Source organism: Sceloporus occidentalis, unplaced genomic scaffold (genome assembly GCF_023333645.1).
Source record: "Sceloporus occidentalis isolate IW3139 unplaced genomic scaffold, rSceOcc1.0.p SCAF_3, whole genome shotgun sequence".
NCBI lineage: Eukaryota > Metazoa > Chordata > Lepidosauria > Squamata > Phrynosomatidae > Sceloporus > Sceloporus occidentalis.
Window position 1 is genome coordinate 141,918,942 of NW_028316983.1, and position 26,718 is coordinate 141,945,659.

The 26,718-nt window shown below is 41.0% G+C and overlaps 1 protein-coding gene across 2 annotated transcripts; it reads right to left on the reverse strand.

The window, feature by feature from the left end:
• Positions 1–1,191: 1,191 nt before the first annotated feature.
• Positions 1,192–23,843, reverse strand: F13B (coagulation factor XIII B chain). Of its 2 annotated transcripts, XM_089516486.1 has the most exons (11): positions 23,780–23,843; positions 20,527–20,727; positions 15,703–15,888; positions 13,238–13,414; positions 12,919–13,095; positions 10,882–11,061; positions 7,468–7,698; positions 5,112–5,318; positions 3,246–3,428; positions 2,303–2,513; positions 1,192–1,435 (listed from the first exon to the last, which is right to left on the reverse strand). In XM_089516486.1, the coding sequence occupies exons 1-11, from the start codon at positions 23,841–23,843 to the stop codon at positions 1,432–1,434; spliced, it is 1,821 nt and encodes a 606-aa protein (XP_089372612.1). In that variant the 3' UTR covers positions 1,192–1,431. The 2 variants fall into 2 exon arrangements, with proteins under 2 accessions (XP_089372612.1, XP_089372613.1); XM_089516487.1 differs by lacking the exon at positions 1,192–1,435 and having other exon boundaries at positions 2,299–2,513.
• Positions 23,844–26,718: the final 2,875 nt, after the last annotated feature.

Genomic DNA, 26,718 nt, shown 5'->3' on the forward strand with positions numbered 1-26,718 from the left:
ACAGCCCATTTCTGCCGAAAGGGAATATCACACAAACCCCTTAAAGTGTCACCTAGTGAGACCCACATCCCCAGCCCTCCTTCTCATGCCCCTGGCTTGAAAGCGAACCTTCATTTTTTTCATGTGTGTTCTTAGTGCAATTGTTACCAAGGTAAAAGATATGATATTTTAAGTGACAGAGAAGCCACCCCTCCAAAAAACAAAACAAAACAAAACAAAAATGCTAAGCTTTCCAAAAGAAATGGGAGAGGTGGGTTTAGAGGGATCCATTGTGATATTTGTCAGCGACTGGCTAATTATGTTTCATCTATGGTGCCTCCCCCAAAACTAGGTAGGTAAATAAGTAGGTGGAACGGTACAGATGTTTGTGATGTGGTACTTTGGTTAAATATGATATAGATATATTAAGGCATTGTGAGACATGTCATATGGCATTGTGATGAAATGAAATATATATTTTTAAAAAGAATACTTCCTGCTGCTACATTTATCTGATCCTTTCAGCATTCTTGAAAACCCGTTTGAAGCTTTTAAAATACAGAATTGTGGTGGTATTGTAAGAAGAGCTTACATGAAGGAACCATAAAAATTACTTGGTAGGAAGCAGTATGTCAGAGAGCCTGGCCACGTCTTGCATTTCATTAGATGAATATCTAAGATATTTTAAGCATCAGTTTGAAATGGAAAGTGTAGACAAAACGAACATATCTGATAGCAGTAGCATCACTGGGGCAGTGGGGTGCAGGGTGTGTGGCCCACATTGAGTGACACCCCAGAAGAAGGGTGACACCTGGCTGAGTGCCCCCTCAACACCTCACTGCTATGCACCACAGCACACAGCACGGAGGGAGAGTGCCAGGTAACCCCTTCTTCCATGCTCAGCATGGCTTTATTCACATGTAAAGCCATGCTGGGTAGGGAGGTAGAGGCCCAGGGTACCCCTTTCTCCCTGCTCGGCACAGCATTCCTCATGTGGGCCTCTCCTTTTCTCCTTGGCCAGTGTGGCTTTACACACGTGTACAGACACGCTGGCAGAGGGTGAGGTCAAGTCCTTTGGCCCCACTCCCTGAATCTCCATCCCCATAGCCCCCCTCCCTGCACCAGGTGACACCCCAGTGCGAGACACCACTATCTGATAGTCCCACTTCCTAAGCATATTAGCTAATTAAAAAAATGAGCAGCAGCTTAACATTTCAGGAAACTTAAGGTAACAAAATGTTACTCATGTTTATTAGAACAAACATTTGTGCTTTATACATTTAAAAGAATATTCAAATGATGTTCTAAGTTGAGATCATCAGCTATCCCAGTCATCTTGGGTGTTTAAATTACTTTGTAGCAGCCAGCATCTAAGTCAAAATTCATACTGGCAACCACCTTGCAATATGGAAAGAGGCTAGTGAGTCATCTAGACATTCTTTTCCCCAATTCTCACCTAAAAAAAGAAAGAAAGAAATACAATGAATGTTATTCAAAGCAGAGATAATCTGGTCAAATAGACTATGGCCTGATACAGACAGGCCAAAATAAAGCTGCTTCGAGTCACTTTGGAGGTATGCTGTTTGAAAGATACGTGTGTCCTAAGAGTCTGGAAGCTGCACCAAAGCCACAATCCAATCCTAAGGACTGCAGTGCAGCTCTGGTGCAGCTTCCAGACTCTTAGGACGCATGCATCATTGAAACACCATACCTCCAAAGTGACCTGAAGCAGCTTTATATTGGCCTGTCTGTATAGGTCCATTATGTCTATTTTGGGTACAATCATGCACCACATGGAACTTGTAATGAAGTCACAATATCATTCAGCAATCTAAAAAGGGCATTGGTGAGGACAGCAAACTCCAGCAGACATTCCACAGATATTGCTTCAGTTCAATGTTTAAGAGATCATATCACTTGAATGCACTTCCAAGTCAAAATTTTACAAATTAAGTGCCAGCAATTAAAATGGGATGTTTATACATTAGCCTAATTTCCCCCCAAAGTACTGTGCTTGAATCCTATAGACATTTCCAAACAAAGTAAATCCATAGAATCAATGAGATTTACCTTTGTTGATAAACAATTATGGGATGTGAAAAGGTTCTTCAATTCAAATGCATGAATCCTTATATTTATACCTGTAGTGATATAAACAGTGCTGCTCCCTACTCAACATCTGGATTACCTCCATATTGCAGATATGGAAGGATGGGCTGAATAACATGCCATTGCTACATTTCACCTACAACACATTGGGTAACATCAAACATCAGGTCTCTGAAGTTACCTTTCATATTTTGCAGATGATTTAGAAACTTACCCTCTTATCTCAATGCACCGTGGATATAGCAGTTGCCCATTCTGACACTGTACTCTAAAATCAGCTAGTGAACTTGATGGCGGTCTCATGTGATATTGTTTACATATAAACTCAACAAATTCTCCATGCAGAAAATAAGGCCGATTGTCAAAACTCCATCTCAGAATCAAATTATTGTTAGCCATCTCCTCCTGTGATAGGGTACATGGTTCTATAAAAATAAATATTGTATTAGTATTTTCTGATGATAGCATTTAATATAGCACGGTATCAGCAAACCCTTCTAATGCTAATATTTTTGCTGACCCATATCCATTCAAAAGGGATGTGATTAATGTATGAGAGCTGTCAGTCATTTACTGTTCAATTCGGTTGGGTGGTTAAAAAGAAACTGATTGGTTTAAAAAAAACATTTATACAACGTAATAGTGCATTACATAAATAAGATGGTAGCTGAACTGCTGTGCAAATGTGTTTTGAAAATTACACATTGATGTTGAAAGAACACATCAGATTAATTGGGGGTCACTTCTGATTGGTCTGATGCATACTCTTTTATGTTAAAATGTATAATTGAATGAATTGGCATACATTTAATCACCATATCATTTAGAATGCTCATTGGCCCATTACAGATTTCAACATCCAAGCCTATCTACTTTATAAAAGATGCAGCAGTCTTAACCTGCTCAATATTATTTGCATTGACTGGCTTTGGTTCTTGAGTTTGTAGACAGGAAGCTTTTCTATCCCTTCAAGAAGACACTGAAAAATAAAACTGAGACCTTCTGGATGCAGGCCTTTCCACTTCCATACTGGAAAAGTATTAAATACAGTCTGCTTTTCCAATATCTGGGCAACTGAAGAACATGACAAAATTGGCAACCAGATTAGTGCAGGTTTCTTATCACTGCTATGTTCAAAACCTAACATTGGACAATACCTATGCAAGTGGGTGGAGTAGTCCACTGGCCACGTGAACAGGACACTGTTCTAGATCCTTGCAAAAAATGATATTCGGGGCAACTGTATTCTACTGTTGAACCATGGGCATAGTTTGTTGTTGTTGAGCCCACAATAACTCCATTTTCTATGGAAGGCGGAGAGCCACAGTTTTCATTTGTGCCTACAAAATGGGAGGGAAATGCAACAAAAAGAGATGAGAGACAACCATTTTAAGATAGCAATTTCCAAACTGCTGTGATTAAGACTTTAAAAATTGGCATGGGTTACCTCTTTCTGTTTCTAATTTCTGATTTGATCATTTGGGGATATGCAGTAAAAAATGGACAAAAATGTTCACCATTTCAGAATGAAGACAGGAAGCCTTGCCCTCACTCTTATTTGGCTTTGTGGTGTAATCACATAGTCGAATCTAACAGGTTTTATGATATCATTATATTGATTGGAATTGAAGTCAAAAGAGGCCAGCTTCCCTTTTTGGGGGGGCGGGGGGGAAGGAAATGGTGGTGTAATAGATGGAGACAGGGGAAGTAACAGCAGTGAACAGCATGTGGAAAAAGAAAGAGAAGCAAGCTTGTGAAATCTGCTATCTCCCCAACAAACACCATCTTTCTGCCTAAAAACATTCCCCAGTCAACTTCAAAATGCATGTCAAAACTTTAAAAATTGTGTTTGTGAAGCACATGGTAGATGTCTATGGTCCTGTTCAGATGGCCCTTTGCGGCACATCCATGATGTGCTAGGGTTGCCTCAGGGTGGCACATGCACACGCTTCATAACCCTAGCATGTCATGCACATGCCGCAGTTGCGCAGCACCATACATATGGCGCGCACAACGATTACGTCGCACCTGCGCCGCCTTGAAATGGCGCTACGCAGCTGTGACGTAACCATGTCATCTTTGGTGGTTTGCGGCGCCGCAAACAGGAGCCGCCTTTGGGAGCTCCTTCTTTGCTGCACAGCAGCGCCATGCAATTTGTATGTTGCTGTGCTCCTGCGCAGCAGAGAGAGGCGCCGAGGAGGCACCTCTTTTCGGTGGTCTGTACCCCGCCTATGTTTTCACATGATCAAGAAAAAGTAATTACTTACTAAAAAGTGTCTTGCAATCTGCTCTATATATGAAAATATGAAGCAGAATGATATCGTGGACAAAGGATGGATATTTGGACCAGAGAAACCTGGACTGAAATGTCTATTCAGTCTTTAAGGTTAAACAGGCAATGTAGGAAGCCGCTGTCTTACTACCCAATCTATTCTGCAGGGTTATTAGGATAACATGGGATACCAAAGTATTAAGTCCACCTGATCTCCTTAGAGAAACAAAGTATCAATAGGATTCAAAATAGGTAACACATAATAAGGGGCAAATCAAATATAACATTACCTGTACCACAAGAATTTCCTCTTAGTAAAGAAAATGTCTGCATCCCTACATGTATCAGTAATTGAGAAATCTGTATATACATCCAGGGAAGAATTACTAGTCCCCCCCACCCCAAACCTGACCTCCCAATAAAATGAGCTCATAGAGCTATGGCAATTTTCTAGAGATACTCAAACTTTCAAATGACAAGTTCTCAGTTCACTGCTTATTTCTAAGCGATGGCAGTGAAATGCAGTTTTCACATGTATGTGCCATTCTTCTTACAAAAGAGACAGACCATTTTACCCAGCATTCCTAGACAATCTTTCATCTTCATAGTTTATTGATTTAAACCAATTTAACATCTCTATTAGAATTTTATGCTGGATATACTAAGCATTATCTAACCCACAAATGTAGGGCTAACTCTTCTGAAGTGCCAGAACTCTACTAAAACTTCTAAAAGAAAGTTGATATTTTACCTTTAAAAACACACTTGGGATATTTTAGCTGTCCATTATTGCACTGCACCAGCAACTGGGATTCTCTAGTTGCTGAGGACAAAACATATCCTGGTTTACATACGAATTCAGTAGTTTCACCATGTAAGAAATACAATTCTCCTTCCAGCCTCCATTTCATTTCTATATTGTAATTGCCAAAGGTTTCTACATTAATCAAACATGGTTCTGAAAAATAAAGATCAATAATTATGTAGCTGATGAAAAACAAAGAACCTACAAAATCTGGCACCCAATCATTTCTTCCCCTAACACAGGAATAATTTTTGACGATGTTCTCTATCAATAGTGGGGGTTGAAGACAGGAAGCAGAATGTCCTAGGGCCTGTACGCATAAGCCAAAAGGTCTGTGATCTCCACGGATTCATGTCTGATTATCCTGTCTGGACAATCAGACGTGGGCTTGAATCGGGCAAATCAGACATAGATCCAGTGGATCCACATTGATTCTGGCCAAAAGGGTCTTAACCCAGTCCCAAAATACTATCTGTTTGCCACGGAGTTTCTAGGAAACTCCATGCCAACAGCTGGCAGGTGAAACAACCCCACAGGCCTCGTACCTCCCATCACTGTTGCATCCACCTGGAAGGCCCTGCTGCACACTCTGATGTCAAAAGAGGCTGATAGGCCACATGAGTGTAACCAGGCACCCCATTTCAAAGTTTACAGGTCATGGCAAGGACCTTTCAGATGAACACGGCAGCATTTGCAGGTGTGGGATGTGTGGTGGCAATGGTGTGTGGCATGGCAGCAGGCTGGAATGTAAATATTCACGCATCACCACACCAGCCCAGGGAGTCATCCATGTCAAAAACAGTAGCATGATGCCACAGGCTTATTCCATGGTATCCTGCCAATCTGCTTATGGCCCTAGCTATCTAGTCAATCATTATCTGCTTCTTGTCATACTAAAGCCAGCATGGCATAGTGGTTTGAGCAATGGACCATGAATCTGGAGACCTGGGTCTGAATCCTTGCTCAGCCATGGAAATCCACCTTGGGCAGGCCACACTCTCTCAGGATGGAATGGCAAAACTCTTCTGAATAGAAGATTTTATGGGTCATCTACCTTCCAAGCAACTTTGAATCCCATTTTGGGAGAAAGATGGATATATATCACATAAATAAATAAATAATTTATGAACAGGATTAGACCCACACACACAGAGGTGACCTTTTGCCCCAATTTTGTGAGAGGGCTAATGTCAGGATCATAAGTCCTGCCATGCTTGCTGGCCATATAATATGTATATGCTTTGTACTACTGGATGATGGGTTCTGTTATTGCAGTAGTGGTGCTGGGCGGAAAGAATGTTATCTGTTGAGGGTGGCTAACAAGTAGATGTGAGTGATGAAGAATGCACTTTGAACTATCAAGTTCAAGTCGATGGGAATGCTTGGCATTAAGTGGGAAAGGAGGGACACCGCTGGGAACAGGATTGCTTTGGTTTTAAGGCAAATGGGATGCAAATTCATGAAACAGTTGAAGTATTTGTGCTTTTAATATACTCTGTACCCGAAAATGCTTTAGTCCTGTCACTAATGTAGTGCTGTAAACACCTTTAGTTTCTGCAATAAAGCTTTCTGTTCAACTGAGGTTTGTGTCTCTGAGCTGAAAGCATCCTGTACATGACAGCTGGAAATCTTTAACTGAGAGCTAAGAGCATGCTCACAGTTTCTGAGAAAATTCCTCCTTTGAAGGCTGCAGCTGTTGCAACAGTTTTTGGATTTTGAGCATGGATGCTTAGGAAGCATCCACAAAAGCTCAGAGAGTGATTGTATGATTGTGTCGCAAATCACTATCCAATATCCATAACAACCAGTCTCCAGAATTGCAATTTAACATTGTTCTGTGGACTTTTGGCATCTGGAGAGGCTTATCTGCAATTAAATCCAAAATTACACAATATGCCTGATAAGACATTTTAACTATATAAACAGCTGATGTTCACTGTAGTGTGTCATGAGCTTCACAAAAACAGAAGATTACAAGCATGCACATGCTGATTTATCTGTACAGTTACAAAATTAGAAACGGCTTTTATAATTTAAAACAAATTGAAGTATATCTCTCATCTGAATGGAGAAGACTGCTATTAGGTGATCTGTATGCCTGCTGAATCTAGAACTGGGCAGGTCTTCAGATGGAGGATGACTTCAAAAGAAGTCTGACTTCTGACAAGCTTTCAAATAGAGAACCAACCTCTTTTAAAAGGGGACACAGAGCTCACCAGCTACTAGACTTATTCTGCTATTGACCCTTCTAATTTGTATGCAGATATTTATTATAGTGCTTTTGTTATTCTCTTAAACTTACTTAAACAAATTGGAGGGTTTGTCCAGCTTCCTTGAATGCAGTGAATTGTATTAGGTCCTTTCATCAGATGGAACTGGAGACATCTGTATTCCACTAAAGAACCACTTCTGTAGCTCATCAGTGGATTGATTCTATTAATTATGATGCTATTTTCAATTATAGGAGGGGAACTGCAGCTTCCATCAGTTTCAAGATTGTGATGACCATGTCTACTTGCTGCTTCGTCTATCTCTGAGGGGGGAAATCAAGCAATCAAAAGTAAACATCTCTGGTGATATTCATTTAGTTTTATCACTTAATAATGTAAATGTCATTGTCCACAGCAGTGTTCTTTTACATATTTAAAAATCTCTCCATAACTTTGCTAAATACATTAGGATTACATCAGTAATTTCCAAACTTTGGTCTTCCAGGTGTTTTGGACTTCAACCCCAAGAAGCCCCAGTCAGCTTGGCCAATAGTCAGGAATTTAGGAGCTGAAGTCCAAAAGGTCTGGAGGACCAAAGTTTGGTAACCACTGGATTAGATCATAAAAAGTTCTGGAAGATGGCTGGGACAAATCCAACTTCTCCACAGCAAAGTTCCTGGATATAAATGATGCTAGATAATCCACACTTTCCTTCGTCCCTGTCCTGGAAAAGATAAAGTTCTGATATTTGAGAACTAGTGATAATTGAAGGATTTGGTTTTTGAAAATTCTTATACTGGGGTGAAAACTTCCTGTACTGAATAGGGTCTATAATGATCACAATATCTACCATAATTTGCATCTTCACAGGTTTTGTCACCATTGCTGACATTCAGCAACATCTGCAGATTTCACTGTGGCAGCTATTTTGTATAGGAGACAAATATGGTTCTTTAGAGGAAAAAAAGGAGGCTGGGAATAAGAAAACATACCGTGACCTGTTACAGACTGCCAAAATAAAGCTGCTTCGGGTCTCCTTGAAGGTATGCTATTTAAATGATGCATGGGTCCTAAGAGTCCGGAGGTCGCACCAAAGCCACACTCCATTCCTAAGCACTGGAGTGCAGCTTTGGTGCAGCTTCCGGATTCTTAGGATGCATGCATCATTTAAATAGAATACCTCCAAAGAGACCCGAAGCAGCTTTATTTTGGCAGTCTGTAACAGGCCCGTATATACTTGTCTATAAATTGGAAAATTTATACCTCAAAAATGGATTCAAAAATCTGAGTCAACTTATATACAGGTCAATACAGTAACATTGCTTTAAAAAATGGCAGTGGCAGTTCTTTTGGATTTCTTTGCCACCAAAAGCAGACGGTGTCTTCAAAGGCAAAGACTGCAGAATGAAATTTCAAAGTGCCACAGCGGGAGAGAGTGGGACTTGATTAGTACTTCCTTTTATTTGGGGAGACTGTCCTGTAAAAAATATGTTGCCCTCCCAAACCGCTCTGCTTGCCTTGCCAGTGAAAGAGTTGCTGCTGCAACTGTGGAGGCATCCTTGCTGCTCTCCTTCCCTCTGTTGCTCCATGAGGGCAAAAAAGAGCCATCCCTGTCTGTCCCTTTGGGCTTTGTAGCACGAGGAGCCAGTATTAGGCACTTCTTCTCCTTTAAAAAGAGAGCAAATGAACAGACCTCCCCTCCTCCTTTTTCTGAGTGGCTAGCATGGAGGAGAGGCTATCTCAGGAAAAGGGGGAGTGGAGGTCTGTTCATTTGCTCACTTTTTAAAGGGGAAGAAACTTAACACAAGCTGCAGCCATGGCTGGGAGAAGCCAGATTGCCTGATTTCACCAGCATCAGGAAAAAGAAAAGGAGACGGGGAGAGTTCTGTTTAGCTGCTCTATTCTTAAAGAGGCAGAAACGTAATACTTGCTGGAGAGCCCGAACTGAAAAGGAGGGGGGAAGGGAGTCTCTCTTTAATTTTTTTCCACTCCAAAATAGACAAAGAAACAAAACAAATAAATCTGAGCAGTTCCTTGAGTTAGCCCAAAAAGAGAGGCAAAAGGATGGGAGAGGGGGAAGGGGAAGAGAGTGGGAGCAGTAGGGATGCGGCAGCAGAGAAGGCTCTTTGGTGCTTGCCCTCATGGAGCACCAAAAGGCAAGGAAAGCAACAGCGATGGCTCGGTGGCAGCAGCCACTCAAAAGTGCACCAAGAAGCTAGTGGAGGAGAAGGGCAGTGACCACACTCTTGAGTCATATTAAAATCCATAATTTTGGCCCCAAAACTTGACTTTGACTTATACATGAAAATGACTTATAGTCGAGTAGATACGGTAGTTCTGAAGGAGATACAGTGGGATATAGCAATAGCAGCTTCATTTATATACCACTTCATACCCTGCTAAGCAGTCTCTAAGTGGCTTACAACTGAAAGCTAATTGCCCTTAACAAGCTGGGTACTCATTTTAGCACCCTTGGAAGGATGCAATAGTGAGTCAACCCTGAGCACCTGGCTAGGATTGAACTCACAACCTTGTGGTTTGTGAGTGAGTGGCTGCAGTACAAGCATTTAACCACTGCACCACTAGGGTATAGATTTGGAAACAGGGTTTCTGGGAAGGGAGTGAGGAAGGCAAAGTGATGAGCAAAGGTAGAGCAGTTATGATTTTGTGATATATGGATAATTTGGTGTGCCAGCAAATAGTCAACTCACTAGAGCAGGGGTTCCCAACCTGGGGGTTGTGACCCCTTTGGGGGTCGCTCGACCCTTTCTTGGGGGTTGCCAGGTTGGGATTCCCCCCTGCCTCCCCCTCCTCCCTTTTTCCCCGTGGGTACCGGCTCGGATGCCATCGAAGACACCCGAGCGGGGAAGGGAAAAGGGCCGTGGCCGCCTCCTCCCTTTCCCTTCTCCCCGCGGGTGCCATCAAAGGCACCCGCGAGGAGAAGGGGACAGGACTGCAAGCCCCAGTGGCCTTTGTGGCCAGAAGTCCCGCCCCTTCTCCCCACGGGTGCCATCGAAGGCACCCACGAGGAGAAGGGGACAGGACTGCAAGCCTCAGTGGCCTTTGTGGCCGGAAGTCCCGCCCCTTCTTCCCTGGTGGCCTCCCTGATTGGTTGGGAGGCCGGGAAGGGGCGGGACATCCAGCCGCAATGCCCGCTGGGGCTTGTAGGCAGTCAAAAGTCCTGCCCCTTCCTCGCCTCCCAACCAACGAGGGAGGTTGCGGGCGGGACTTTCACCCAGAATGGGGGTCACGGCCCAACAAAGGTTGGGAACCGCTGCACTAGAGGCACTATATGCTTGCTTCTTACCTATATCTATTCCTCTGGCTACCATGTGGATTAGAACCAAGTTTTATCTTTCTCCTAATAGTTTAACATAGTTCCTGGCCATTTAAATGCCCCAAAATGATCATTTCAATATAATTTTTGAAAGAAAACACACAACAAAATACATACTAAAATATTGCTCAGTATCTTTTAATCTCACATGTTTTATTAGGCAACTGACCTATACATTTGGGTGGTGAAGTCCACTTGCCATTCTCACACTGAATGTCTTCTGCTCCTCTGATTTCAAATGGCTGCTCACACTCTAAATGTAGTGTGTCTCCATGATGGTAAGTCCTTGAGTTGGTTAGTACTTTTGTATTAGGGGGTTGGGGTGGAGGAGGACACTTGTTCCTTATTTCTGGTAAAAAGGAGGAGGAAAAGCATCTAGGTTCTGTTTGGTTATATGAACCTTCATCATACAATCATTTTGAAATCCTTTACTCATTTTACAGTAACTTTGGGCTCATGATAAAGGCCTGGATTGAGAGCTTGCAGTCGTGGAAATGTAGCTCTGTTTGCTTAAGGCAACCCTCTACAAATTCTTCTGATTTTTCCACCATAATACTAGAAATCAGGGATGCAATTCTTCACTAATTCTATTCTTCAAGGAAGCAATGAGCAATTTTAGCAATTTCCTCCCTGCTGTGAAAAAGTCTTCAAAAACTTAGCAATTTTTGAAGATGATTTGCAGTTCAGAACTTATTCTGCACAAAATTTGCATTTTGAGCAGAAAATGCTATTTTTGCACAGGAAACATTTTCTGTTCAGAAAATAATATCATTTCCTATGAAATTTCCAGTGCAGAAAATACTATATACGGGAATGTATTCTGCACAAAATTTACATTTGGTGTTCTGACACATACACACACACACAAACCCAGCATTTTCTGCACAGGACACAGCTGTTTTCCATGCAAAAATACTACATGCAAATTTTGTACAGAGTAAGTCCTGAACTGTGAAGATTCTAACCAATTCAGGGTTTTTATCATCAGCTTTTTGCAAAATTAAAAAAAAAAATTCTCAAACATCATTTCCATCCTCACTACAAGTCCTTTCAATCCCATTCCACAACTTCTCAAAGTCCATTGACTTTACGGAGCATGGCAGGGTGGGCAGAACATACTCCACTATGGGGCAGAGGGGTCAGAAAAGCCCTGTTGCATTCTACAGGAGTCTGTGCATTTTTCTCTGAATCCAAATTAAAGTTTTGGGGGGCTCTTGGCTTTTGTTATTGCAAGGGTAACCCTTGCCTAGTAAGAAAATAGCATGATGGTAGAGTGGGAATTGATAACAACTTTAACATATATCTAGGCAAAACAGCTTTTTAAATGTTTTTTTCACCATCAGACCTCTTGAGAAGGTACAGGGACGTAGCTAGGATTTTAGGAAGGGGGGATCCAGACTAAGTGCCACCATTATAATGGGGCTTAGGTGTGGTGGAGCAGCAAACACCATTCATTTTTCTAATGGAAGGGGGGGTCCGGACCCCAAGAACCCCCCCCCCCGGCTACGTCCCTGGAAGGCAGCTGCATCACAGTTTGCCTCTGCTTCAAACTACCATTCTGAAGCCATCCAAAGCTGATGCACCTCACAACGTTAACAACTTGTGTCTGACTTTTCTCATTTTATCCCCCTTTCCCTTCCTTTCTCTTTTTGTAGTTTCTTTTTAGTTTCTTAGTTTACAGCAACAGCCATCTTGTTCTTTAAATGTTTTTAAAGCTGTGTTGCCCAGATATATGTTAAAGTTATTATCAATTAACACTCTACCATCATGCTGAAATGTTTGACAAAGTAGCAAAAGATGGACATGCTACATAGAATTCAGAGATCCTGCCATATCAGTCTGGAATATCAGCCTGTAAAGGTATCTTGTAGCACATGCACACATCTGAGGAAATAGACCAGGTTTACAAAAGCTTATGCTACAATTTCTTTTGCTAAGTTAGTCTCAAAGGTGCTACAAGATCCCTTTACATAATGTTACATACAAGAAACACATACAGTTCATTTTTGTAGTATTGCTTCTTCCTACTTTCTTATGCAAAAGAAAATATTCAAAAGAAATCAAACTCTGTTGTGCAGGGGTACATAAGGAGAAAGACTTTAAACTGAAAGATTGATTATTGGAGTCAGTTTAGAATTGCTTGGAAAGAGAGAAATTCTAGTGAACTCTCCTATTCTTGACTTCATAATAACTGTAAAAGAATTACCTTCACATACTGGAGGCTCTGGGGACCAGCCAAAGTAATAGCACTGAATTAATTCTGCTCCTTTCAAGGAATAGCCTTCCAAACAGAAAAACTGAACAACATCTCCTTCTTCATACCTTCCCTTCCTGGGACGAACACCTCCGTGTTCTATAGGATTTATAAAGGAACATCCCAGTTCTAAGAAAGAACGCAGCATAAACATGAAAAACAAGGAAGCATTCCATTTTTGCAAAATATCAGGTGCACAGAATCCTTGCTTCAGCCAAAGCAAATGCTGACCAAGGACAGTTAAAAATGAAGAATATGCAAATCAACCTACTGGTACACTTGGGAAGAAGGGACCAGCCTTGAAGAGTACACAGCACTTCCTCTGTTGGGTTGCCTCCAGTAGTAAGATATCCCTCAACACAGCTATATTTGAGTTTCTCATTAGGACTGAACACTCTCTGGGATATATGGTAGTGCCCATGGGGAAGGTCTGGTGCTGAACAAGTACCTTTAAAAAAAAAAGATGTTGCTCAGTGTATTCTGTGAAATGGAATAATGAGACAGACATGAGCAAAAAGAAGAGGAAGGATATCAAACAATTGCATATATAAAGGCCAAACAGTCGGATTGCTTACAACCATAAATGCTATGCAGCTTCTTATTTTAAAAACAAACACAACAGACTGATTCAGACTGGATCAAACAGGCTTATGACTAACTGCATATGAAACTGACATGTACCAGAAATACAATAATTTGGCTAGCACCACAAATACAAAAATATGATGGTGCATCAGAGCTCCAATGGCCGTTCTTGTGGTGATGGGCCATCTTGTCAGTCATCTAAAAATGCCTTTCTTTTCAAACAAAGGCACAGTGACCACATATCCCAGTTACAGTGCTTCATTCCCAGCAAGAATTACTGTATCCAAACATGTTGTATAAATCCTGTAACTTATGGTCCATTTTTATTCAGGTCAGAAAGACAGCCCTTTTCACCTTGAATACAATAGTATTTCATTTATGTATTAAAAAGGACAAAATGGTAAGTTCCATATAGTGGAATTTCTGTTATGTATTTTGCCCTTTTCATTTTCTTTCATTTAGGGCTTTAAGGTTTGCCTCCAAAGTTGCTACTGAGAACAATTCTACATTGGCAGCTCATTGCATGCATGGAACTTTTAAGACACTTGACACATGTTCAGTTTTAATATATAATTTGGTACAGTATTGTATTTTAAAAAAAACGTTATGGACTTAACATGTGATTTTGTTTATAATATTTGTGTATGATTGGCCTCATAGAACCCAGAAAGAGGTACATTTGCACTTCCACTTTCTGGGCTGTAGCACAGATTCTGCTGAAGTGCACTAAGCTACAATTCAGCAACTCCCTCCTGTGGTATAGTAGCACATGGGACACAGACTTTAAGATGGCTTTCTAGATGAGGTTCTGGCGTGGACACCAGATTTCCAATTTTGAGATCTGAGGCACAGATAGGGTTGCCACGGACTGCCTATTTAACTAACCTCCAATATTTGCAAAATATTTATTTTAATCGTATCCTACAAAAACAGCTATACAGAAGTTGTCCTGAGTTTAATGGGAGTTCCTTCTAGGTATAGGTGCATATGATTTCAGCCTTAAATTCAAGTCTATACATGTAGGCTGGGCAATGCTACGGATGAAATCTCGTTACCTGAGATTAAATCCTACTCACAGGTGCTTCTGCATAGGCATGTATAGGGTTGTGCTATTAGTCCTTTTCTCATACAAATATGCTGAGAGGTGTGCATTAATGAAAACAAAAACAATATGGTTCTAAAGGTAACTATTAGTCTAGACTGAAAGATAGCTGTGGAATTAACTGGATTAATCTAGGTACTGACTTGCCATTCAATATCAGATAGAATGGATTTATTCTAGTTGGGACCAACCAATATGGGGGGGGGGGGGGTTACTCAAAAGTTCTCGGCCCAATACATTTTCCAAAATCGGAGCATAATTTTGTCAATGTACTTTAAAAGAGTGTTCTTTTGTATTGAAAACTGACACCTTGCAGGATTGTAGTTCTATCCCTAACCCCCCCCCCCAGACCATTGACCTGGGGGGGGGGGGCGGAGTTCAACTAAACTAATTGATAGAACCGTGTCAATAAAACATGTAGAATTTTCAAGTGCTGATCTTTGGACCATCAGGAAGCCCCTGTTACTGCAGAAGAAAACTATAAAGGGAACCCATGAGTGTATGATGCTAACAGAAACTGTTTGCAGAAGCTGCCAGCCAAATGAGTGTTGTAATGTTTGGATGCTAAGCAGAAACAAAAGTGAGTGGATACCCTCAAGTTGATTTTGCAGCATTTTTACTGATCCAGTGGTATTTTTTTAAAATAACTCATCACTGTTGATGAAACATGGTTACATGACAAGGGCCTGAGATGCACAGGCCAAATAAAGTGACTTCTGGCTGCTTTGAGGGTGTAGCTTTTAGATGAAATAATCTACTCCTGGCAGCTCCAGTTTGGGACTGCAGCAGTGGCCCACTTGGGAAGTGGGCTATGCAGTCACCACAGTTCTGGTTTGATCACAGCCGTAGACTCCTATGGGGTTGTCTGGTTTACCCTATGATCCAAACAACAGTTCTTGCAGTGCTGGCACTCAAGTTCTCCACAGTCAAAGAAATTCAGGACTCATGGCCACAGTTCTTTAGAGGGATAAGGAAGTATTTTGATGATGGACTATCTTCAGAACGCTTATAAACAGTTTAATTGGGGGAGTGCATATGTAAAGCCATACCAGTTGCTTTGATGCATCTTGGCTGGGCTGACCATCCATCTTGAAGACACTGTGCAGTTTCATCCTTGCTTCCTTCAGGAGTCCAATATCCTGAATCACAAGTGTACTGGAGGGTCTCCCATATTATGTAGGACAGTTTTGTATCAGAAAAAGCACCATTATTCAGGGGAGGTTTCACACATTTCTCTAATCAAATGTACATGTTGGATAAAAAAACATGAGGAAAATGTTATTAGTCATTTGCCAGCATACTTACATGGCAGAGAAACATATTGATAGAAGACACATGAGTCACCTAGTCTAATCCTTTCCGTCAAAGAAGCATTCTATCCATTAGCATGAACATGTTGTGATAAATTTACAGTAATCAGGTTAATCTGATTCTGCCATGAGTCCGAGTTTAGAGTAAAAGCTTAGTTATAAAGTTGACAACAACAACAACAAGGCAAGCAGGCTATGTGGATTTACAAGATGCGTAATCTTAGATGTACAGTGCATACAGGTAAGAGGTAGAACAGGTGCTTATAAGAGCTTGAAAGTTACAAGTTAATGGTAACACAGGCCCATTACAAACGGGCCTTTGCAGCGCCCCCGTCACATGCTAGGGGTTGGCCGAGGACCTAGCATCCACACCGGCCTCACCCCTAGCACGTGACGGGGGCATAATAATGGTGGCGCCCTATACACACGGGCGTTGCCATTTTTACATGCCGGATGCATAGTGTCCGCACATCGCACCCTGAATATGACGCCATGAGTGCGCGAGTAGCGCCTTGCGGCGTCCCATCCGGGGCGCAAGAAGAAGCACCATTTTGGGGGTTCTTTTTGCTCCGCGAGGGAGCCGCGCGGTTTGGCTGCTGCAGCTCCCTCATGGAGCAACCGGCAGCGGCGCGAGACCGCCCGTTTTGGGTGGTCTGTAACGCACCACAGTTACTTATAATGTGTATTGGGATGTTGGAGAGGTAACAAGGTCACATTAAAAAAATACCATACAATGAACAATTTCTAAAACTTTTGTTGATGCAATGAGCACCAGTTTCTTATAGCTTTCAAATGAAGGGAAATTTTGTGGCACCTTGACTGTTTTTTACAGGAACTTCATGTCATTCTTATGATTACTAAGGGGTTTCACTCTCTCAAAATGTAATAGAAAGTGATAGAAAAATAAAGAGCAGTATTAAAATATCAAAATGAGGTGGGTTCTAGACTGCCGAAAAGTACGTGCTCGGCACGTACTAGGGTTAGGAAGGGGCGTCCTTTCCGGACGCCCCAACCCTAGTACGTGCCGAGCATGTACAAAATGGTGGTGCCCATTCTACATGGGCGCTGCCATTTTGACATAGCGGACGCTTAGTGTCCGCACGTCTCGGCACAGAAATGATGCCGCAAGTGCGCCATTGGCGCCTTGCAGCATCATTTTCCTGCCACAAAAAGAACCTGCTTTTTGCAGCTTCTTTTTGCTGTGCCAGGGAATCGCGTGGTTTGTCCACTGCAGTTCCCTGGCGCAGCAACCACGGGTGCCGGCAGAGCGCCCTTTTTGGGTGCTCTGTAAAGTGCCTGAGTTACTTTTTCTACACTGCATGAGTAATCATAAGAGGATAATTCACAAGAACTAATGGGTATGGGAATGGACTGTTTTGAAAAAGTAGCTTACTAAGTTTTGTGTAAAACAAGTATTACTACAACTACTGCTTATCTGCACACACATCTCCTCATAGCCATCTTTTTTCCCCCTTACCTAAGTGTGATAATGTTAATCTTCAGACTCTATCTATGTGTTAATAACTATAGTAGCTGACTTCTCATTTCATCTGAAACCAGAGATGCTTTTCAGGTGTGGGGACTCTTGATTCACCATAAGGGTATAGACCCTTATCTACCAAACCATACTTATGTAGCTGGGAAACTGGACCTGAATTTTTAAATAATACACATTTTAATGTTTCCTACATTATAGTATAATTTTACTTGTAAAGAAATTAATGAATGAAACAATAATGAAAATAGCATGCTCAAAACTTAATTCTTGGCTTTTTTAGGTAGTAAAAAATAAACGTTATCTTCTCACTTCCAAACCTGTAACTTGTTCTCCTGATCCAATTCCTACTTGTCTTCTAATTTCTATAGCTCCCTCTTTTCTGGCCTCGCTTCTCTGTATCTTTAATCTCTTTCTTTCTATGGGTACTTTCCCTTCGGTCTTTAAACATGCTTTAGTTTCTCCTACTCTGAAAAAAAACTTCTCTTGACCCCTCTTCTTTGTCTAGCTATCCTCTTCCTTTTCTTTCTAAGGTTTTGCAACAGGTCGTTTATTCTCACTGTCTTGAGTTTCCTGAAGCCAATTCCATTCTAGATCCCTTTCAGTCCGGTTTCCGCCCACGGCATTCTACAGAGACAGCTCTCACTAAGATCTCGAATGACCTTTTACGGGCCAAGGCGAACAGCCTTTACTCTGTTCTCGTTCTTCTTGATTTTTCTGCGGCCTTCGACACCATGGATCACTGCCTCATAGTTAATATACTTTCTGACCTCGGGTTCTCGGACTCTGTTCTTGATTGGTTTAAATCTTATTTGTCAGATAGATCTTTTGCTGTGGTCATGGGTTGTCAGACTTCATCCTTTATTCCCTTATTTGTTGGAGTTCCCCAGAGCTGTTTTGGGTCCCCTACTATTCTCTCTTTACACATTGTCCCTAGGAAAACTTACCAGTTCTTTTGGTTTTTCCTATCAAATGTACGCCAATGACACTCAGCTGTATCTTTCCACCCCTGACCTGTCTCTAGGGCTTGAACAGCAAGTTTCATCTTGTCTCACAGTGGATGCGCCATTGGCATTTGAAGCTCAACATGTCCCAGATGGAGCTTCTTGTCTTTCCACCTAAGCCCACCCCTTAATATTCCTTTTCTGTTTCTGTTGACGAGATCTCTATTCAACCAGTCCAGGAAGCCCACAGTCTTGGTTTCATTTTTGATTCTTCTCTGTTATGTATCCCCCAGATCCAGGCCACAGCCAAGGCCTGTAGATTCTTTCTCTACAGTATTGCTACAATCCATCCATTTCTTTCAGCCTCTAGTGCCAAGACTCTGGTCCACGCTCTGGTTGTCTCACAACTAAACTATTGTAACCTCCTTCTGGCAGGGCTTCCTCTTTCTCACCTCCGTCCTTTAATTCCTGTCCAGCATTCAGCTGCTTTGATGCAGACAACACCCAGCTGACCAATCAGAAGGCAGCTGAGGTCCAGCCAATAGAATGTGGGCTGGGACCTTTGAACATTGTCAGTTAGGGAAGGTTGACAGTTGGGAAGAGTTGGGGAACGGTAGAGTCCAAGAGAGGACTGGGTTCTGATAGTTCCTGAGGGAACAGCAGTTGATAACAGACCAAGAAAGGGTCTGATAGGTCCAGAGAGGGACAGTATTAGTTTGGGAGTCTAGAAACGAGAGACTCAGTGTAGCCAGACCCAGAAAGAGGGGTTTCAGTTACAGAAGTTTCTGAGGGAGTAGTCAGATAGGGAACTGCTTGGTCCAGAGGGGGACAGTTAGAGGAAGGGTCTGTTCCAGAGGGGAATTTGGTTATAGTCTAGAGTGAGGGACTTTTAACCAGTGAGGGACTCTAATTGAGGGAGTTGTTATAATAAGCCTGAGTGGCAATACTGTGGTGTCTAAGTTTAAGAAAGTAGGCAGGAAGGACAGTGTCAGTGTTCTTAACATAGTAATAATAATGTTCTGTAACAAGTAGTTGTTGTAACAAAGTAACCACTAAGAAGTAACACGTGCCTGAACTAACAGCTGTTTAATACCATTCAGTTCAAGTCATATCTGTTCAAACCCTTTGTTCGATAAAGTTCATATTTTGTTTTATCTAAAGGCTTGTGTACCATATATATTATATCCACACTACTATATTATATAATACTGTGAACCTGAGTTTTAAACAGGGTGCTGTCATCAATTATATTTGGTGGTAGTGAATAAAGAGGTGTTACATATTTGGTGGCAGCGATGAGATAATAAAAGTCCCAAGCGCCTGCCACATATTAAAGGGGGTTCATTACAGAAATTAGTGGCAGCACGGTGGGATGAGAAAACCCCATAGGACTGCCATAAGGTGAAGGAGGGTTTGTCATCACAGCTGCATGCATTATTACATCCACCCCCCGCTGTGACCATATCTCTCCTTTGTTATCATCCCTTCACTGGCTCCCCTTCCCCTTCTGTATTCAGTATAAGCTCCTGCTGTCGATGTTTAAAGCCCCCCATGGGCTGGCCCCTCCTTATTTATCAGACCTTCTTTCTCCTCACCTTCACGCTCAGGCCCTCCATTCTGGTAGCCAAGGTCTGCTGTCTCAGCCCAGGATTTCCTCTGCCCTGTCCTGGATTCGCCCCTTTTCACTTGCTGCCCTTCACTCCTGGAACCTCCTTCCCACACGAGCTACACGGGTCATCACTTCTTTAACCAGTTTCAAAACTGAGTTGGACCATTCTGTTCAGAGAAGTGTTCCCAGGCATTGCGTGACTATTATTTGCTATTTGACGTTTTTAATTTGTTGCCTGTTTTATTGAACCCTTTCCTGTATTATGTATTATTTATATGCATTATGCTATTATTTCTTAGATTGTACGCCATGGGTGGGTTTACTCTTGCCTATCTTATTGTTTGTATGTACAGCGCTGTACAAATCTACAGTGCTATATAAATAAAGCATCATCATAATAATAATCACTTACCCCCATGAAATAAAAGAAGGTACATAATAACTGTTGGTTTCCCTTTATTGTTTTGAAAAATCATCTTTGACTTGAAAAGACACTGACACTGACACTGACTTACTATAACATTTCGGGGCTGGCGACCATCCTCTCGTTGTGCAGTTTATCCTTCCCTCTTGACTCCCACTCTCAGTTGTATAACCAGCCAAACAGGAATAAGAAAGTTTTCCATTTTTCTTCATTGGAAAGTAGTAATTTCTAAAACTATAGTAATATGGGGCAATTCTTCCATTTTCTATGTTGGGCAATTCACAAAGCTTGTCTAGAAAAAAAATGGGTTAACAGTCAATGGAAAATATTCATCCAACATATAAACCTTATTTAAGAAACAACTTGAATTGAATACTGTTCCACTACCTTATCTACAAAAAAGGCTAATGAGCAAACAGGAACTTGAAACTTGGCAAGCAGCTGCCTATAGTGCAGATGATCTTTAGGCATGGCATCTATATTCCGGATGTGCACTTTTTCCAGCAAACAATTTGACTTCAAAAGACCACACAAATATATGGCAATAGCAAATCTTCTCCTTGTTCAAGTGATCAAATATTTCTTACATATTAATGACTACTGTATCCAGTAAAATACTAATGCATGTGGTTACATGCATCTTGCCATCTCCATCTCTCCGTATCTATTGCTTTTTTCAGCTCTGCCCATTTTGGGGGGTGCCTCACAGCTTGGGGAGGGATCTCAGAATGAGAGTGCTGTCTTAAAAAATAAATGTTTGGGTATGTGTACACACACACACAAGCACACATGTGCGGTGCTGGCCTGGCTGCTTTGGAATGATGGCTATGGATCTCAGGTGGCATCTGTTTGACTACCTCCTCCCGCTCTCAAAGTTCTCAAACCACAACCAGGACAATGGCTCAGCAGAAAGAATGGGTCAATGCTGGAAAATACTGAGCTCTCCTCGGTAGGCACTGTTGGTTGTCGAGGATGGTATGACAGGATTGTTGCTTTCTGGCTCTTCCTATCTTACTGTTGACTTTTTTGTTCCCAGCTTCTGCACTTCATCATAAATGATTCAAGCCACAGTATGCTTCCTTTTTTGATCTGAGGCACAAGAGTTCTACCTTGGCCCTAAAAAGCATGGTACAAATGTGTGGGTTTCCCCCTGCCCTCACTTCACTTCTGTTTAGGCAATTGATTTTTTTTTACTTCATGATTTCATTTCCCTTTTTCTTATGCTTCCACTCCCTCACTAACTCGTGTGTGTGTGTGTGTGTGTGTGTATTCCCTTTCCTTCCTTTTTTTCTATCCTCTCACTTATTATTCATCTTCTCAAGCTGGTCAAGATTCCAGACTAAATGTCTCTATTTGCCTTCCTCTCTTCCCTTTTCTTCATTCCCAAACTTTCCTCCTTCTCTGCAGCTCTTTTCTTTTCTCCTTCTCCCCAGTACACCTGCGTACACTTTTTTCACTCTCCTCTTTTTCTTTATTGGTCCTCTTAACCCCCATTTTCCTAGCAATATACAATGTCTTTGTTCTTCCTTCTTTTGTTCCAAATTATTTTGCTTTTGCCCTTTCCCCCCAAAAAATGAATTCTGTGATTGGGATAAGTTGGATTCTCAAAATTCTGAAATTCTAAGTCCCATTAAACTCAATAATGCTTGCTTCTGAACAGACATGCATGGCTAGGATTGTCCTTTTGATCATCATTATCATCTCGCTCTCTCCCCTCCCCAAATATTTAGTTATTATTGTTAGAATCATTTTGATTTCCATGATAAGTATTATTGGGAAAAGAGCGGTTTCTATAGCCCAACTGTAAAATAACTAACTAACTAAATAATGTACCTAGTGAGGTGCTTAATGGAAGCTACCATTTAAAAGAGTAAGAAAATTTTTGGTTTGCTTGGGGGGAAAAATTTGGGTTTGAATACAATTGCTATGTGTTATCAAAAAGCAACACTGTTTAATAGTGCTAAAAATGTAACTGAGAAAATGTTTTTTTCCACTCTGTAAAATAATTTCCCATATTTGTTCCAGATGAAAAGAATGCAAATATTGCAAACTAACTTTGCTGTATCTATTTTTGACCTGACTGGTGTGGCATAGTGGTTTGAGCACTGGACTGTGACTCTGGAGACCAGGGTTCAAATCCCAGGTCAGCCATGTAAAACCCACTGGGTAGCCTTGGGCAAGTCACACTCTCTCAGCCTCTGAAGATGGCAGTGGCAACCACCCCCCTGAAGAAACTTGCAGAGGAAACCCTGTGATAAGGTCATCGTAAGTCAGAAATGACTTGAAGGCACATAACACACAACTGCCAAACAGTATGCTTTCCAAAAAACCTGCAGAAGCAGCAATCCTTTGGTCCTTTATCTTATCCAAATGCATTGTAAACATACCCTTCGCCTACTTCGCTGTCTGCTTTAAAAGCAACTCTTTCAGGCCACACATACTTTGATAAATCCTAAAGCGTGTCAAGGTTTTGTAAATAAAATTTACTTTGAAAGGAGGGAGGGGAAGAGGGAAAGATGGAAGAATCTGGTATCTTGCCAAGTCTGGGCAAAGAGGAAAATATCATTGTACTAAAGCAATCTTCCTTAAAAACTGCAACCTTCATTTGTCCTTGAGAGAAACATTTTCTATTCTCTTCTCATATATAAATGCTACAAAGGTAAAAAGTGCATCATCTGCCATGTATTGGTGGCCCTAAATTAAAACATGCATTTCCAGTTTGCAAGTTTTTCTGACTGGTCTGAAAGCATTTGTCCAGAAACAATTGCTGTAGGAATTGTTACATTTGACAGGTAATAGGATATTCAGAAGCCTATATTCAGTTATGAAATGTTTGGGGCGTTTCTTTAATGCCCTAACTGCTCCAAATTATTCTAAAGGGAAAGAAGATGGAATACACTTGCTAACCATCAGTCTCTCCTTCCAGAGGTACACATTTTTGTTTATAGGTACAGATCACTAGAAATCAAGAAAGCCTTTATATTATGGGGACTGCCCCATAGCAATACTAGAATGACTGTTATGTGACACCTTTAAGACAGACAAATTTATTATAACATGAGCTTGTGTGTATTATGTTCAACTGTCTGATGCATGACCCTAAAATCTTCCATGATTCATATTCTCTCTCTCTCTCTCTGTGTGTGTGTCTTTCTCACACACAGAAACATGTTACTGATCAGGAGTAGTATGGGAATTGCCCTGTAAGGACTGAAGAAATATTAAGGCATGCTAGCTATAACATCAGTGAATCAACTACCTCTTCAACTGAAACACACATTATACAGAATTTACAGGCTTTTCGTGTACAGAACAACACCCCCCCCCCCCCTCAATACTTTTACCTTCTGCAAGAAGTTCCCCTGGGGCAACCAGTAACAATAGAAAAATCCAGCTTTTATATCCCATCCTGAGTGCTGTATTACAATCACTCTGCTGGTTTAGAGAGTTTCAGCAGGAAATTCAGTTAATAATTTACACGATCAACTCTTTTGCTTGCTTCTAGTGCTACATTCATTCCTTAAATATAATCTCATGTGTTTGTATCTGAGCTACAACAAAACAAATAAAACTCTTGAATACCATCCTGAGTTGCATTAGCACTCCGTCAAACCAGAAATTAACTTCCATCCATGCACAAGCAGTCACTGGGTTGGTAGGAAAATCCTGATGCCCTTGGTTAATTGATAAAGTCAGTGAAGTAATTATCATGGTCTTAAACTGAATGTTAGGGAAAACATATCCATGGAAATTAGTAAAAGATAAGCAGCCCAAGAAATGCAATTAAAAGTTCCAAAATTATGTAAAGGGCAGGACTGGTTGACAAATATAAATATCCTGGAATCTAGTTGAATGATAAGTGTGATAATAAGTATAGTTATAGAATGTAAATGGACAGCGGTCTTTTTAAAAATTGAAAAAAACCCTAGTAATAACAGCTCTTACAATGTATATTGTACAAATTTAACTATACAGCATGGAACCATGAACTACAATAAAAATAAAAAAAGAAACATTTAAAATCTGGATTTATTCATGACGCTAAGAATTTCCTGGCCCAAATGAAGTATTAAAGAACATTTATAGAGATGCCCAAAATAGCAAAATATACCGTATATACTCAAGTATAAGTCTAGATATTTAGGTCAAAAATTGACCCAAAAAACCTGACTCGACTTATCCACGGGTCAATGTAAGTACTGTATCTTAACTCTTATTTGAAAGAAGGAACCATCTCCTGGTGAAAGACAAGAGTATTCTTTTAAATAATATGTGAAGCACTGACCCCCTCTACTCTCTCATCCATCCATTCTTAAGAGTAAGCACGAAGAGTTATGTCTGATGGAATTTTATAGATTCTTTGACATTGTTTTGCTTTGCTTCATCCTTTTGATCTTTGCTATATGCCCCTAAATTTTGCCCTCGACTTATCTACGGGTCATAGCAAAATTCTTAATTTTGGTCCCAAAACTTGCCCTCGACTTATTCATGAGGTCGACTTATAGTCGAGTATATACAGTACTTAAATACACAGTATTTCAGGCACACGAGAAATGGAAAATATACATTATTATAGCAAAGTATCTAAGTAAAATAGATTGGGAGTATTGGAAGTACTGCACTGTAATTCATGAATAATTGTTAGTGTTGATTTTGTCCGATATTTAACACTGCTTCATCTGCTTTGTTTTCATTTTCAGAGAAACAGATAGTGAACTCATCCAGAGTGGCCACATGTAGCAAGAAGGGGAAGACACTGTTCCTTCATCCCTAGGCCAGAAGCAGATGAAAAGGCCCTCCCCTCCATCTCAAGCGACACTGCCCTGGACTCTGAGGGAGAGAAGAGGCAGTACCCTCTGGACTTAATCCCCTCAAACACTGCTACCATCACCCCCTTTCCTTTATGTCATGGCTCAAATTAGATTACAAGACTGAAGGCAGGGAACTGTTTTGCTATGCTTTTACTTGTAAAGTACCCTGTGCACTGATGGTAGTATGTAAATAAATAAACTACATGGGTTTTCATTGCAACTTTTTTCTTTTTTGGTGAGGTCCAAAGTATTCTCATGTCCTGGTCTGCTTCCAGCTAATGCCAATCAACTGCCACAATTTTCTCCTTAGCTGAATGTACAGTGGGCTCTTGTTATCCACTGGGGTTTGGTTTCAGGATCCTCCATGGATAACAAAATCTGTGGATGCTCAAGTGCCATTAAATGTAATGGCATAGCAAAATGGTATCTCTTATATAAAATAGAAAATCAAGGTTTACTATTTGGAATGTATTCTTTTTTTGAATATTTATCAAGCCGTGGATGCTTGAATCCGTGGATAAAAAAATCTGTGGATAAGGAGGGCCGACTGTAATACTTTCCCCAGTAGTTATATGTAACCCATGTGCCCATTTTTACAGGATTTCTTTTTTCTTTTTTGCCTTGAGTCAATGCCTTGTGTGTGAAATGACATGGGCTGTGTGTGACAATTGTTCATGTTCCACCCACAACCTGGCTTTTGTGCTCCATTTTAGGATGATGGTTTGAAGAAACCTGGAAGTCTGTTTCTCTGGCACAGGGAAAGCGGGAAAATGCTGCTACCTACAGCCATTCCAAATGAAAAGACTAGGCAGGGGATCAATCAGAGTTAGGAAAGTAAAAGTTTGCTGGGCACCCTGTGTTGATTTAAAGGCAACCCTAAACAATGCTTTAGCAGCCCCTCTCCTGAGCACACTTCATTCCCCCTAGTCCACTTCTTCCATTATGACATTGTTTTACAGAAAAATAGTTCTAGAATTGCCACAGAGACAATGCGTTCAATTTCCTGCCCTCTTTTTGCACCCAGATGTGCCTCCCCTTTGCAGTTCTTATACAATCAGGTTTCTCCAAAGTGCTGTTACATTTTTTAAAAATTAATTGCAGTGTTTGTTTCCTCAGAGCAAGACACTATTTTGTCCATCTCTACAGGGACTTAACAGTTTGAGTATTTTATGCATCCTTGTTTCATATATGAAACATTTACAGTGACTTATCTGTATTAAAAGTTTTTCTGTTCTTACAAAGACTTGCTTAGAGTATTTTCATGAGTACAACACTGTATCTCAAGGGGTGTTAGGCAGCTGATAATTTGAGTTCTCCATAGTCCTTACATAGCATAGTGCTGGAAAGATTGTAGCAGGTAGAAATATCATGAAAGCAAAAGTGTCAAAATAGCCTACAATTAAATCAGGACAGTCAGCTGAGATGTTAATGATAAATCATAATTAATACAACCAGTATTCACAAGCCAATTC

Excerpts from the sequence above, each read along its gene's own strand:
- F13B (XM_089516486.1), bottom strand. The coding sequence starts at position 23,843 with ATGGGATATAAAAGCTGGATTTTTCTATTGTTACTGGTTGCCCCAGGG. Across the intron at positions 7,699-10,881 it reads TTCACCACCCAAATGTATAG|AGATAGACGAAGCAGCAAGT; the intron begins GTCAGTTGCCTA and ends TTCCCCCCTCAG. Across the intron at positions 5,319-7,467 it reads AAACCCTCCAATTTGTTTAA|AACCATGTTTGATTAATGTA; the intron begins GTAAGTTTAAGA and ends TTTATTTTTCAG.